The sequence below is a fragment of the Meleagris gallopavo genome, chromosome 4, assembly GCF_905368555.1.
Source record: "Meleagris gallopavo chromosome 4, MGAL_WU_HG_1.1, whole genome shotgun sequence".
In the NCBI taxonomy this organism is placed as follows: domain Eukaryota; kingdom Metazoa; phylum Chordata; class Aves; order Galliformes; family Phasianidae; genus Meleagris; species Meleagris gallopavo.
In genome coordinates, this window is record NC_139407.1 from 58,887,053 (window position 1) to 58,902,364 (window position 15,312).

General features: G+C 39.9%; 2 protein-coding genes across 4 annotated transcripts in view; one reads left to right on the forward strand and one right to left on the reverse strand.

Annotated features, from left to right (window-relative positions):
• Window positions 1–5,945, reverse strand: part of EVC2 (EvC ciliary complex subunit 2) — a 63,759-nt gene extending 57,814 nt beyond the window's left edge. For both annotated transcript variants that reach the window (XM_085223488.1, XM_085223487.1), the window contains exons 1-2: window positions 5,712–5,945; window positions 2,836–2,890 (exon numbers count right to left, since the gene is read on the reverse strand). In XM_085223488.1, coding sequence (XP_085079614.1) covers window positions 2,836–2,890; window positions 5,712–5,945 — 289 coding nt within the window. The remainder of the gene's footprint in view (window positions 1–2,835; window positions 2,891–5,711) is intronic.
• A 95-nt stretch (window positions 5,946–6,040) lies between these two features.
• The window catches only part of EVC (EvC ciliary complex subunit 1), a 52,497-nt gene continuing 43,225 nt past the window's right edge, over window positions 6,041–15,312 (forward strand). For both annotated transcript variants that reach the window (XM_085223490.1, XM_085223491.1), the window contains exons 1-5: window positions 6,041–6,214; window positions 9,265–9,375; window positions 12,107–12,190; window positions 12,724–12,956; window positions 13,912–13,996. In XM_085223490.1, coding sequence (XP_085079616.1) covers window positions 6,041–6,214; window positions 9,265–9,375; window positions 12,107–12,190; window positions 12,724–12,956; window positions 13,912–13,996 — 687 coding nt within the window. The remainder of the gene's footprint in view (window positions 6,215–9,264; window positions 9,376–12,106; window positions 12,191–12,723; window positions 12,957–13,911; window positions 13,997–15,312) is intronic.

A 15,312-nucleotide genomic window follows, 5' to 3' on the forward strand; every position in this document is an offset into this window, starting at 1 on the left:
AGTCTCAAATGCACAATCAGACCAGAACAAACAGCGACCAAGTTCAATTTCCTTTGCTATTCCCCCTACAACAGTCATTTGACAACTCATTTGTTTTGTGCACTACTGCTTTGGGTGGTGATCTTACCCTCTTGGAATTTTAGCAGCCACAGTCAAGCCACATACAATACACAGAGAGGAGAGGTCTCCCACCATCACCTCTCATTACAATTGCTTTCTGCCAAATACAGAGAGGACCCAATGTGGTACAAAATGCACCTACCCTACCACATGAAGTCTGTCATGATGATAGGTTTGTGTTCACAGGAGCTGGAGATGAAAGAATGGCTATGTAAGAAAAGAAATTGTCCTCTGTTTGCAATCAGCCTATTGTCCTTTGCTAAGACGTTAGTGGGAACCTTCAATACTAAAGTATAAGCTTGAGCCAAACGACTAAAAAGGCTGCATCCTGAACACATCAAGGCTGTAGATTAGTATCCGTGGTAGGTATAACTTCTACAACCTCCAGTGCCTTATATGTGCTTGATAGCAGTTAAGATAAAGGCACAGCAATTAAATAGGATGACGTGAAATTAAATAGTCTTGTAATAGGTTTCCAGCAAAGATTTCAGAATGTCCTTAAGGTTCCCATACCTTTACAACAAATCCTAAACTGATAATATATGTAGGAATGTGAAGGCTGTGACAAGTTTGTGAAATGTCAAGCTCACTTTTAAAAATTAATTTATTTAAAAACAGTCATTCTAATTCTTAGCTCTCACAGGTGGCATATTTCAAGTCCCAAATCACAGTCTGATTTGCTTTTCCTCTGAATTTATCAATAAAGCTTTGAATTAGTTGGCTTTATTTCAGTAGGGAAAGGAAAGAGTTAAATATACCTGTTTACTATATTATTTTTGTTGCTGTTCTCAATTATTCCTTGTCCTGAAAACCATCCAGGATACCAGATCCAATTTAAAGTCTTTTCAATTACACACAACAATGAACAAGCAAAGGTAGTAATTTACTGTATTGCAGTTTTGAATGCTGCCATTAGCTTTCCTTGTTACAAAGTCAAAGAAATTACAGACACCAACCAGACAAAACAAATCTATTTTCATGCTTGTTTTGCTAAATTAAGCCAGGCTATAACATAATTCTACAAATCCATTGTGCTCCCCAATCACAGAGGTATTTTGGGTCTGCTTTTTCTAGTCTTACTCAGAAAAAAACTTGAAAAAAACTTCAACCAGAAACTATGAAATCTGTGTGCTGGCACAGTTTCAATTCAATATGCTGCCATTTTCAGTGGCAAATGTTTTATGCAGAAGTTCCAGTCTCACTACTTTCACTGAGAACTTCTTCAGTAAGAAATAAACATTCCAGCATCTTGATCAAGCAAACCTTTTAGAACTTAGCTTCAAATGTGTTAAAAATGTATTCTTACTAGCATGGGACAATTCTCAGCCATAAAATCAGGCATATGATCCAGCACTTGTAGCAGCCTTTCCTTTAACATGTGTAATTACCTACTAGTGGAATGGAAGACAATCAGCAAATAATACACACACACACAAAATCATTAAAATCCTCCAATTACTTCACTTTGTCTAGCACCAGAAGGTTCTTCTGAGCTATAAAACCACATGCAATTCCCTTCTCAGTGGATTATATGTTATTAATTTGTAACTCCTAAAAAAGGAAGATGTGAGCAGAAAAGCTTATATCATATAAATACAGCAGGGAGGAAAAACAAACAGGAAACCTGAGAAAATCTGAATTATTTGCTTTCTTATTTAAATTAATAAATTCATTTTTGAATTAGCCATGGCACAGGGCAAAGAAATTAGAGACATCTCACTAGATGACTGCTTCAATGTGTGTAATTTCTTGGCAAATACACATTATGGAATCATCCTTTGGGGAATGGCATCCTCTGCCATGGAGGAGGGGTCTGTTCCAGACATTACCTCGTCCTTAATAATGCAGTATATGAAGATGTCATAACTTATCTCCACTACACCTCTGTGAAGCAGCATGTTATTTATCATCTCTGATAAAGAAAATGAAGACCAGAGACTCAGAGAAACAACAAAATTTGTTCAAATCTACTCAAAGTGTCTGTGGCAGCAATCCTCAGATGCAGCTCCTTTAAGCTGCAAGCGATTCCTTCAAGCATAAAGATAGTTCAAAGTTTCAGAAGTAGCTACTGGAAGTGTTAGCAAACATGGAGTGGTAATGATAGCTTCTGAAAAGCAACAAGCTGTCGACCAGATTCAAGTAACATGGGTTTTCTGCAACACAGGGCATCAGAGCAAGCTTCCTATACATCCTTATGACTAAAAGGGAAAGAGGAGGACTCCTGAAAATGATCCAGGGCAAGGTAGGAAATAACGCCATCTCATAGAGGCTCCTTTCTGTTGGGGAGCCTAACTTCCAAGAGAACTTTCCCCCATGGTCCAGGATGAAGATGTCCCACTGACAGGTACAGAAATAGGACACCATGAGTGCTTCTACCTCTGTAGGGCTGTATGCCAGGACAGAGATGCTGACAGCACATATCCGTAGCCAAGTACAGATGGTCAAGCTCCTCCAGCAAACTGAGATTATGGAGTAAGGCAGAAGAGTACTCCGGGAACCACTCAGATTTGGTATGTTGGGCCAGCACCTCTGGTAAAAATTCTGATGGAATACCTTTAGAACTAGACTGCATCATTTCTTCTCTCTTCTCTTTCTCCCAAGTTAGAGTGCAAGTAAAAAACTGGGCACAGCTTCAGTCCCCTGCACAATTGCACACCCATCTCCTTGGAGTGCTGAGATTCCCACAGGCTGACAAGAAAGAAAACAGGTACATACCTGTCATCCCCAGACATTTTGACTCTTTTTGAAGCCACAGATCATCTGTAATAACCTAAAGTTAAAACAGAAAAAAGCAATTATAAAAAACAATTGTTTTCTTAAACACACAATATTAATTAAATTCTTAACAAGAATTTATGCTTTACAGTTAGAATCCTATTCCACAAAGCCGTGAGTTTCCAAAATCAACTAGTACAAGAGATACAACACTGGTTTGTCAAGCAGTATGAGTACTGCTGCACTGTCATAAGAGTATGCACACTTGGGACTCTGGTTCTATTTGTGTTCGGTATTACGAGGCTGAGACTGCACAACAGTATAGCAGAAGTGTTTGATATTAAGTATGAGTATTGTTCTTAAACAATAATTCTTGCTATTTTCAAATGTAGAACCAAGGTCACAGGCAAATCCCATTGCTAGGAGCAGCAGGAATCAGTTCATATTGAATAAACAAGCCTAAGCAGATCCAAAGAGACCACAGGCTAAGAACTGTAGTTTATGAGATTCCTGCCTGTGCCCAGACCATGGAGATTGTTAGAAAAAAATCACAGCTCTAAAACTTCAGTAAAAGAAACTAGTGCTTTATAATGTCCAGTGTTTTGAACATGATGGAGCAGTCACATAAACAAGCTCTCATTCAGTAAAAATGGTTCCCCGGGAGAGAAAATATAGTTATGAGCGCCAGCTTATTAACAGCTACCTTCCAAGTTCACCAGCGTGACCTACACTTGCTGTTTCTGTATGCTCTCAAGCACTATGCACAAGTAGTGTTAGTCCTGACATATAACAACACCATTATTACAGTAGAGCAAGTAAGGGGCAATTTTATTCTTTACCTGCTTAAGAAATTCATCATCTTGATTATTGCTACAGCTGCAGTGTCTGTTAACCTTGTGTGAAAACAGTTCTCACTTCAGATAGGGCACCTTCCCTCAACAATACAGAAAATGCAAGACATCTTAGCATTTTTAAGCAGAAAATAAGCACATGCAGCTCTCTGAGCCCTGGGATGCAGCTCTGGGACACACCATGCACTGAGCTCTTTGTTGGGCACTATTTACATATCTCCAGCCACTCAGTTGTACAGGTCCTCCTGCATAACTAAATTATTGCATCTCTCACTCCAGCACTAATTTCTTCTTATTAGCTGAACAATCTAGATGAACCTGAACTGCTCAGGAGCAACAAAACAACACAAAACTCCATCAGAAATCTTAAACGATTTTTTTCCTGGTGATGATTTATGCATATGAATACACACATGAATTTGTCATATATGCATATGGACATACAACAGTAGAAATAACATTAAAAGAGTATTAATCTTTGCCAGATATTTCTAGAACAGTCTGTCTGCATTGACAAAATGTGTACCAGTGCAGTAAGTGGCTGTAATGACACTATTTTCATCACTGATGAAAATACAAGAACACAGGATGATGGTTTGTTAAGTGTTAACATAAATCCTGTTCATAAATATAAATCCTAAATATGACTCTTCTGCAATATATGGGGTGAACATTAAATGTCAACAGTTTCTTTGTAAACAAGCCTGTAACAAAAGCAGACAAACAGCAGTCTAAGCATGCATAAATGAGTGCAGTGAAGGCAGCTTATTAGCTAAGCCTGCTGCCTAGGCAATTAGTGTAGAAATGACTCAGGATTTCCAGAGACTCCAGGCATTCATTCATCTGTGGTTTTACAACAGTTCATGCACAAAATCTACAATATTTTTGTGCCCATTTGCATCAACTAGGAATGACACCACAACACTCCTTGCTCCTTGTTTTTCTTTCTGTCTTATTCCGCTCTTCCCAATACCCTTCTCTGGAAAACTGAATCTGAATATTCATCTATTTTCCCCCAGTCAATTGTAGAAAACTTCCATGATACCAGAGGGCACCATGAGAAGCTTCACATCAGCAAGCAGAACCCAGCGCCAACCCTATGGGACAGTGCTGCCATCACGCTTCACAAGTAATTAACTGAATGCAGCCAAATTGCCAGCATGCATTCTCCTACATTTTACATTGTTTCTTCTGGTGGAAAAATAAGTTTTGAATTTGCTTTCGTCATTTTCAAGCACTACTGTTTCCTATGAAGTTTTTATAACCAAAAGACGAGACAGAATCATAGAATTGCGAAGATAATCTAGTCCAGCCATTAATCCATGCTGTAGCCCATGTCTCTCAGTGTGACATATACCCTCTTCCTGAGCTCACCCACAAACTACTCCACCACCTCCCAGGGCAGCCTGTAGATAACAGTTTATGACTCCCTCCATCCCCCACTACACATTCACTAGTATTCACCACACAGAACTACGCTGGTGCAGTTTCGGACAGCTAAACAACCACCTAGAGAAAAAAAAATAAAAGCCTTGTCTTAAACCACTGATGGCATTCCTAATAGCAGGCTGACACCAATGGCAAGAGCACTGTTATTTGATATAAAAATCAAATGCATCCACTCAAGAACAGATAAACGCAGCTGGTGTCAGCGTGGGATTTGCAGTGCCTCACCATGCAACCCCTGGGAGCTATTCCTGCCCGTGGGACCAGCACAGGGCCTCGGCGTGACTATCAGGGTTCTAGCTGCATGTAAGCCCACAGTGGTGGACCCGCGAGCCTTCCAAGTGCAGTCTGTGTTCATCACAGCAGGAATACGAGTGGCCGCCCAGTGACAGAACCCCAGCAGCACACGGTCCTCTGAGCCTTCCCGGCTTGAGGCAGAGATGACCCTATGAACGCCTTACTCCACCGTGCCAAACCTCCCGGCACATCGGGCCCCGGCAGCTCGCCGCCCGCAGCCGTCTGTGCAGGGCCTGCTGTGAGCACCCCCCGCCAGCCCCGGGAGCGGGCACACCGCCTTACCCCAGCCGCCGTTCTCCCGCAGTGCCCCCGGGGCGGGCCCGGCACCCCCTGTCCCTGCGTGGGACGCCGGGCGGCCGCCCCGAGGGGCTGAGCGGGCGCGGAGGGCAGCAGAACCACGAGCAGCCCGGCCAGCAGCCGCCCAGCCCCGAGCGGCACCGGGCCGGCCCGCGGAACGCCGCGCAGCCCTTCCGAGCGCTGCCCCGATCCAGGCCGGGCCTCAGCCTTCGCATCCATCCGCCATCCGTCTCCTCCCACCGCGGAGAAGGGCGGGAGGACGGGCAACGGGGACCTCCTCTTTGGCCGAGCCGGCCCGGGTCGGGCCGAACCCGATGGCGGCGGTCCCGGAGTGCCTGCGGGCGGTGGGGCTGCAGTTCTCGGCGCGCTCGCTGCGGGTGCTGCCTGCCCTGCTGGCCCCCGCCGTGCTGCTGGGGCTGCTGCTGGGAGCCGCCGCCGCTGCCCTGCTCTGCCGCTGCGCGCTGCTGCGGCCGCGCCGGCGGAGAGAGGTACGGAGCCGCCGGGCGGGGAGCGGGTTCATAACACAGAACGGACATAGAGTAGCGAAAGCGGTTTTGTGAGCGGCCCCGGGGCGCTGCTGGGCCGGGCCGTGCGCCGAGCAGCGTGAGGAAGGCAGGTTTCCGCTGCGCTGGGGTTGCCCGGGTGCGAGCCCGGAGCGACCCCGAATTGACTGTGAACTCAGTGGTGGCTGGGGAGCCGTGTGATTCACGACACCCCTCCGCTCAACGTATTTTCAGTGCTTTATTAATGTAAACACCGATATAAACGGCTCCAAAAAGACACTGCTTTAGGTGTGGATATGTTCCAAACCTTGGTGTGTATCCTGGGACTTGTTCTTAGCTGCCCGCGGCTTTGTCTGTCACGGGGAGGTGAGCTCTGTTTGTGAGGTGCTTGGAAACAAATACGCATTTCCACCCTACAACAGGAGGAACAGTCCAAAGAAAGAAAATGTAGAGCGCAGAAGTGTTAATGTTCCCTCACAGCGGTAAATCTGCGCTGAAGTGCGTGTGTGAAGATGTGGGAAATAGCCAGAGGGTCTGCTTGGCCTTGTTTCATGTCTGCACGTTTTCCAGTCGTACCTGCTCTGCTGCATAGATCTGTCTGCTTGGGCTGAGCACCACTGAATCTTCCCGACTGCTTTTAAGTGGCAGATTTGAAGCTCTGTTTGAAGCCATACTTTACCCTAACAATGGGTTCGCTTCAAATAGTGGATCAATGCAACATGCACGAGTGCAAGCTTCTCTGATTCAGTTTCTCATTTTTCCTATCTTAATAGATGGTATCTTTATTGTACCATCACTACCAACTCAAATATAGCCTTGTACAATTTTATCCTTTTTGTCACTTACATCAATAGGGAATAGAAGCTGTACTTCTCTCTGGCCCAGATCTTTAAATGCATTGAGGTGCTTAAATGCTATTAAAAGCAACACTGCTGCTGTAAAAAAGTTGTTTATTTCTAAAGACTGCCACATACAGAACACACTGCAGGGCAGTCAGATTGTGCCCTGGAGTCTGATTTCCCAAAAACAAACAGGGCAACCTTAGACTGTACCATTTGCTTTCACGCACTGCCTCCTGGATGCAGTATTTTTACTATGTAGTTGCTTTAATTTGGTAGTATTCATGTGTTATAGTTAACTACTATAGTGTTATAGTTAACTACTACTAATATAGGAACTACTATACTGGAGCTTCTGTATAATTATGATTTTGCAGCCTTCTGTATCCAGAATAAAAGCAGGGATAGCATGTCCCAAGCACGTAAGTTAAGCTTGCAGAGGGAACAGTGCCTGGAGAACTGCAGTAAGCTATCAGTGTTTGTCACACAACCCCAGTTAATCACTTCTTTACGTGGGTCTTAAATGCATGCAGTGCCTTATTGATCTGAGGATCTGTGCATACAAGGAGAGTTTTATAGAACCTTTTCAATGATAGCTTCAGACACTGTGGTGAACTTCTCTAGCATGCATTTCTATCGATGAAGCTCTCCTATTATACTGAACATCATTGCTAGAGGCTCTTTGTGTTGGAGTTTGTCTCATTATGATATTAGATTAGTTTAATGAAGTATTACAGTAATTACAGTTAAACTTAGTTTTATTCAGCTTGTTAATGACGCAAAAGGGAAGGTCGGTATCACTTCAGTTGTTCTTGTAGATACTCTTTGGGAGGAGTTGCAGATGTGCAAAGGAGGACAGAAATAAAGAGGAAGGAGATGAAATTAGAAGTGTTGGCAGAAAAGAAATGAATCCTGGAAAATTGCAAATACTGTTAAAGTTACACAATGGACATATAAAGGGGTGGAAATGAATAGTGAATGAGAAGGAGTAGTTAAAGTTTTTTAAAATTAAGTTGAGGAAAGCAAGTTCTTATTTTGGAATGGCAGTGGTGGGATACACAGTGGTGAATCTAGCTTAGCTAATTCCACAGCTCCCAGTCTCTCAGACGAAGTTTTATGAATGGTTTGGGACAAAAGCTAAGATTGCTGAAGTGGACTTGTAGCTGTTCTTTTGTGATATAGTAGGTTCTTGGGAAACAATGTCTTCAGTTCACCACATCTTGGAGACTAACCCAAGAACATGATCTGTATTCCTGAGCCTCTGTGTTCCAGAAAGGTGATAGAGACAAGTCATCAGGAATTAAATCTATTCAAACCCTAAGCAGTTCTCTATATACTGAGAAAACTGACTACTTTATACACCAACTGACCAAATAATTCAAGGAGAAATTTTCCATTAGAGTTACATGCATAGTGGCAAAAGCCATATCATTAGTCTACATGAAAAAGCAGTTAGTGGAATAGAATGCTGAAAAGTAAAGGAAAGAGGTAGTCAGGGTAGGCTGGCTGCCATCTTCTGCTTCACTACAAAATTCCTTGCACTGACCGACCTCATTATTACTTTAGTCTATGCTAGTGCTCAGAGAGGCATGTGTGCAGCAGAGCACTTCGTGCCTTTGTAATCTTTGTCCATACCAGAGGATGTATTTGTTAAGAAAGAGAAGACCAATTGTATGTGTTGCTTCTGGAACACATGGTGAATGCTTTATGATGGTTATTCGTTCTTGACGGGAACTTTCTCAGACATAAAACTTTGTTTAGGAAGTATTTCTCATGGCAGATATCCAAAAATGTTGTACATTCTACTCTTTGCAAACAATTGCAAGCTATTTTAATTAACTTTTTTTTTAACTAAGAATTTGAACAAAGACTATGAGCTTGTCACCATGGTAGTATGGTGTTGAGATGGATTGATTCGACACATTTACATTATCTTTTTGGGTTAAAGTTTTACTTCTAGAATGACAAATGAAATTCATAATGTTCAGTAGTTTAAAAGAATGCATCCTGCGTATATAAAGTTATTGTTCATTTTCAGTTTGTTTATGATAATTGCCAAAATTATCATTTCCAGCTGATACTGGAATCATTTTCAGAATGGAGACATGAATGGTCTTTGACAGTAGCCTGGATTTCCTCAGATGATTCTGCATGATCTCAGAGTTATATTTTATCTGTTTTATCTCGGAATTTCAGAAAGATGATTCCCGGAGACTTCTGGAAAGTTTCAACTGCGATGAAAAAGAGAATCCTCTCACCAAAAGTGAGGCAGAACCCCATAAATCAGAAGAGGAGATGGTGTTGGAGGTAAAGCTGGGTTCTTTGGAGTGTTTGTCCATTTTGCTGAATGTATTAATCAGCACATTAAGGGCCATGTCCAAATGGTCTTGATTGTAGTGGGCTTGGAATTGAGCCCTTAAAAAGCATTCAAAGAAATTGTAGGAAGGAGAATGAGTGGTGATAGCTTCTTAGGAATGCAATCATTTCAGGCATTCATTTCCCTTATGAATTCCATTTAATTTGGGCAACTGTCCTTGTACATTTCCATCAAGGTACTGAGATCTCTTTGGTCATTGGCTTCCTTAGTTTTGCCTGGTGGAAAATGTTCTCACTACTGACAAAGGAAGAAGTACCTAAGTACTGAAATCACTCCTGATGGTTCATAATGGATTTTTTCCTTGAGAAGTCTTATTAGAGAAAATTTGAGAGTGATAAAGTTCCCTCATCAGGTATTATCTGGAACAAGTAATTTTTTCTAGTGCCTCCTTAATGTACGGATATAGACCTGAGTTGGATTGTGTAGATCAGTGGAAGGAAATAGAATAAATAAACCAAACTGAACACATTAGAGAACAGCATCTTCAATGTCTTTCTCATATAGGGAACTCTCCCATCAGTTGAAGACACAGTGCAGAAGTCAAATGACCACAAGTAGTTGAACAGCAGTGTGGTACCCTGGGATTCATGGACAAATAGAAAAGTAATTTGGAAAGAGAGTGGGAGAAGGTATAAATTTAACAAACCCTCGGTGAGAACTTCTAATCACTCTTTTTTTTTTTTGGTGGTAATCTCAAAGTAAACATGAGAACGAATCCTATGGTGTAGCTGTTTGCCTTTCACCCAATGCTGATTTGACTGCACTTTTTAAGTTAAAAGTTGTGGATAGAAATATTTAATAAATATGCAGTTCAGATAACACTACTATACATAATTTAAATACATGCAGAAAGTGTCAGTTAAAGCCAGTGAGCCTGGTGCTTAGCTTTCAGTGAGGAATTGTTCCAGGACAAAGAGAAAACATTATTGTAAACATTTTAGTCTTGGTTTAAATTCTGGCAGACAATTGCTCTTCATTTCAGTTTTGTGATCAAGAACTGTTACAAACCATAGTTGGTCATTTTTTGTGAGTTAAAGTACAGCATAACAATTGAGGATTGATTAGATTAGATTCTCTTTTGGAGTGCAAATCCTGTGAGAGAACTTGTCAGTGGTATAAATTTATGAATATTTTCATTCTTTTTGAAAATGCATCACAGCCTTTAAGAGGTGATCCTCCATGTATATCCCAGGCAAGGTTGCTCATTTGTGTCACGTTAAGAAGTAGCTTTGTTATTTGAAAGGGTTTTCTGCCATTTATTTGCCAAACTTCTGGAGTTATATGTTTTTTCTATTTGTTTGTTCCAATTCCCTGAGGCTTTGGCTTTTACTACTATCAAATTGACAGTTCAGGGAGAAGCATAGATGGCGAAGTGTTTTTAGTGAGGTTAAAGCCTTCAGAAAAACAGATATTTTCATTCTGAAACCTTCCACGCTGCAATAATACCATAATTACCATATTAATAATAATTCTATATTACTCGTGCCTGCTGAGAAGCAGAATGCATTAGCTCCAGCACACTATGATACAGCTTTATGGCTGTGGACTGAAGCTGCGTTGCCTCCAGCCATTTCAGAGCAATGAATCTGTCAGCTTCTATTCCTGAATGTATGCTATAGCAGTGGGGCTACTCAGCATGAGAAAATGTTTTACATACTGATCCCCTTGCTTTTTACTCTATCGGTAAATCCAAAAATGACTTCTGCAAATAAATGAAATGGAGATGAAAAGGTGCTGTGATAAGAGTCTAACAAATGACGTAGTTTACTCCTCTCTTCTTATCTCTATTTTTGGATTTTAGTAGTGCTTTGATATCTTCTAAAAAAATCTATGTAAGGAAAATTATTTTAACGAGTCAGATTCTTTCATATTAACAAAAAAAAAAATAAAAAAAAATCCCAAACACTAAAATAGCTAGAACAGGAAATCTCCTAACTATTCTGTCTGTTGCATAAATCTGACCTTTTAATTGGACTTGCATAATCTCACAAAACAGAGCTGATTATCCCATTGTTCCGGGCAGCAGATAAGAAAGAGGAGGAGCAGAAAGTCAGGCAACGTGAGATAGCAGGTACTATGAAAAGAATACATTTTCTATAAAAAGTTCTCTGGAAGAACATTGCTATTTTCTCTAGATTGCAGGCAAAGGCTTGTACTAGAAAAGTTCTTTCTGGAAAAAAAAAAAAAGAAAAAGAAAAAAAAAGACTAGTTTTATTTAATCTATTGATCTATTGTTTCTCTATTTAAATTGGAAGACAGAATTTATAGCCATGATGATATGTGTGGAGCTTATCCCTCAGTATTTTCTATTATTAAGATTGTTTCAGTCTGTTACACAAAATCTTTAGCTACTGCTGAAAGAGCAAAGAAGGGAAATGAAAATAACTTGTGAATACCAACTATTGCCCATTCTCCCCTACAGGCATAAAATATTTTGGAGCAATGGTGATGGCAGTTTTCTTTTCTGGGTTTCATATCCTGACCTGAACGAGTACTAGGAGAAGACTTTTCACACCAAAGTTGAAATAGTCAAAAAACAGTTATCAATTGGAATGTCTAAGTTATATAATAAAAAAAGGGGCATGGAATATTTACAGTGAACAACTGTCAGGTCTATTGTCATTCTCTAACCTTAATTGTTTTTTCTTCTTTTCCACACAGGAAAATGAGTCTCCTCTGAACAGTAATGTTACAGCATTTGCGTTGAAGGCAAAAGTTATCTATCCCATCAATCAGAAATTTAGGGTATGGCTTTAGACTCTACTTGTAAATATTAATGGCATAGTTCTAAGTCAAAGTAAATTGCAGTCAAGTACTGGAAGAAAATTTAATGCAAATCTGTTTCAAAGGGATCTTTGTTTGTTTATAGGCCATTGACTCAGAAATTGTTTTGTAAGGCATCAACTGCTTTCATCTCCCTCTGAAACTTGCAGTGCTTTTACGTTGTGTCCAGTCAATTTTCACTGCAGTCAAGGAACCTTTTCTTCCCATTAACATTAATGGAGGTTATATCTGCCCAAGAAGATGTAAGAAAAAAGCACACAAAGATCTGCTCTTCAGTAAGAAAAAATGACTCAGAGCAGATAACCTCATCAGATGAGTACTTTTCCAGGCAATGCAGAAACCTGTCAGGATGATAAACAATTATTTACGTGGAAACACTTTTGCTGTGTATGTTGTTTAATTTTTCATTTGGAAGCAAATGCTGCAAATTAATGAGATGTTTATCTCAAGATTGAATTGTATTAATTAACCTTGTAAAATTTTTTTGACTGTAGCCTTTGGCAGATGGCTCATCCAATCCGTCTTTGCATGAGAATCCAAAGCAGGCAGTTCTGCCTAATCAGGTAACGGAAGCATCTACGTCAGGCAGCCTGGAATCCCTTAGCCAGGGAGACAAGGAGGACTGTAGTTCCTCCACAACAATACATTCAACAACAAGTGATGACAGATTTCAGGATCGAGCCTTCTTCAAGGTAACCTGCTTCCCTGAAGTGCTCACATGTGAGAGGTAAGCAGTAAACCAGCCCTTGTGTCTGATTGTTTCTTCGTATGCTCTGGCAGTTTTCAAAACAACCACTAAAGGTCTGGCATAAATGAAAGACTGGGCTTGAATGCATACATTCACCACAAGACAGAGTTACAGACTTATAACCCTAAAAACAGTGGTTGGAGAGACTAGAAAAATGCTTCATACCCTGAAAGTCAGTTTCTTGTTCATGAAATTCTGGGAATCATAACTTCACTTCTCATGAAAGGTCTTGTCACCGTTAATATAAGGAGACCCCTTTTGCCTCATATACTCTTCACTCATGCAGTGGATTATTGCTAAGCTAATGGAGCCTTCTGCACTGTACATCTTCAAGTAACACAGCTGGTATCTTGAGAACAGCAGATGACAGTGCTCATTCTCCTTGATTTAATAGGAACAGTTCACATTATGTTGAATGAAAACTGTACACTTATGTACAGTGTACTTTGTACAAGTGATTAGCAAGTGATTAGCAAGAAGAGCTAATCCAAATGGACTATCAACTCTTTTTCTTTTACCTACACCATGCAAGTTAGGTATTCATAAACGAATAAATACATCTGTATTCTCATTTGCAAAAATAAAGAAAATCATGTATATGTCACTGTGAGGCTTGAGTAAGATACAATGAAAAATATTTTCTAAATATCCACACATTTCAACAGTTTTAATTAAAAGCTTTGTTTTCCCTTTCTTGTAGCCATTCATCCCTATATTTACCTTTTTTTTTTTATAAAGGACTATTTTGATTTGCTTACTTCTATAGAGATTTTTTTTTTTTAATCTGAATGAGAAGGCACTGCAGAAATCATCTCACTCCTTTTCTAGGGGCAATGAAGAATTTAGTGATTAAATGAAACTATTGTATGATGCTGCTTTTTTGTGTGACCTCTGTTTAGAATGGTTTTAAAACTTCTTTTAATCTTTGTTTCAGTTTTGATGTTAAGCTCTGCCTTTGCAGTCTTCTCTTAAAAGATCTCATGCTTCTTGATACTGAGCTTAGAAAAGAAGAACATGTGGTAGGTTCTCATGTCTCATTTAGAGTTATTTGATTTGAAACCATTAACTGAATATTAGATTAGGAAATAATGAACATGAACCACAGACTAGAGGAGTAGTGTAGCAGAGTTATACCTTTACAGTATTCTTATTTTTTTCTCTGTTCTGCATCTAAACAATTTTCACAAAAAGAATAAAATATGAAATCTATAGGCTGTGAAATACAGAAGTCAGAATGAATAACAATTTTAAATCCTACTCCAGAGAATAAAACATTGCAGTTAGTGTTCATAAAAAGAGAAAAAAATATATGTTTAATAGATAAGTTTATGTTTTAAGGACAATTCTTGGGCATTGCAACTCCAGGGACTCTAAGCTATTTGAATAAAACTGAAAATTCAATTCAGCTGAGTCAGTACTTTTGTGCTAAGTAGAACATCCTGATTTTGTAGGACAAAGGAATTAAGACATCCATTTAAACCAAAGATGACTACCTAGATCAAGGCACAGCATTCAAAGCTGACAAGAAAAAAAAAAAAAAAAGGGCTTTACACAAAGCCACTGAATACCTGGTTCAGATTTAATTATTTAATGGTACATGGTTGTGATCAAATATGAAATCATTTCCATTTCTGAGTTTTAGCAGAGGTAATATAAATCTGGACATAAATTGGGTAGCTTTCTCCTCACCTTCTTTCCCAATCTCTTAAGTTTGGATAGACTTGTTATTTGTAATACAATTTGGTAAATGCACTAGGAATATTTCAAGGAGTGAGATTTTCTGGGTAAGTTTCTCCCTAGCAATTTCTCTTCTGATGAATTTGATTCCCCTGTAAGCAGATGAGAAAGGGAGCTTAAGATTAGCTTCCAGAGTGAAGTTTAATTTAGACAGGAAATGTTAAACTTGATCTTAAAGTTAGTCATAAATTTGTAAAAGAAGGTAAAGTAACAACATGGTGATGTAACTACAGAAACACTGGGAAAATTTTACTCAGTTTGTGGCCCACCAGAAATGACCTCAAGAGGGTGGTGACTTTGACCTTTACCTAGAGCTTTTAATAGCTCTATATTTTTGCTAGCAGGAACCAGGGCAAAACAAACAAACCACTATGAATACTGGGAATACTTTCTTCATTTTCCACTTGTTTTCCTTTTCCTAGACTGACTCTATGATCAACTTTGAGTGAGAGAAACAACTCCTTTTAATTGTTTTCTTGAATCTTTTCTTCCCCCTCCCCCCCCTTTTTTTTTTTTTTTAAATCAATATGTGATGTGTTGGTGTTTTGTGTTCAAAACTTCACAAAACTCCATCCAAAACATTGGCAATTGAGATCCA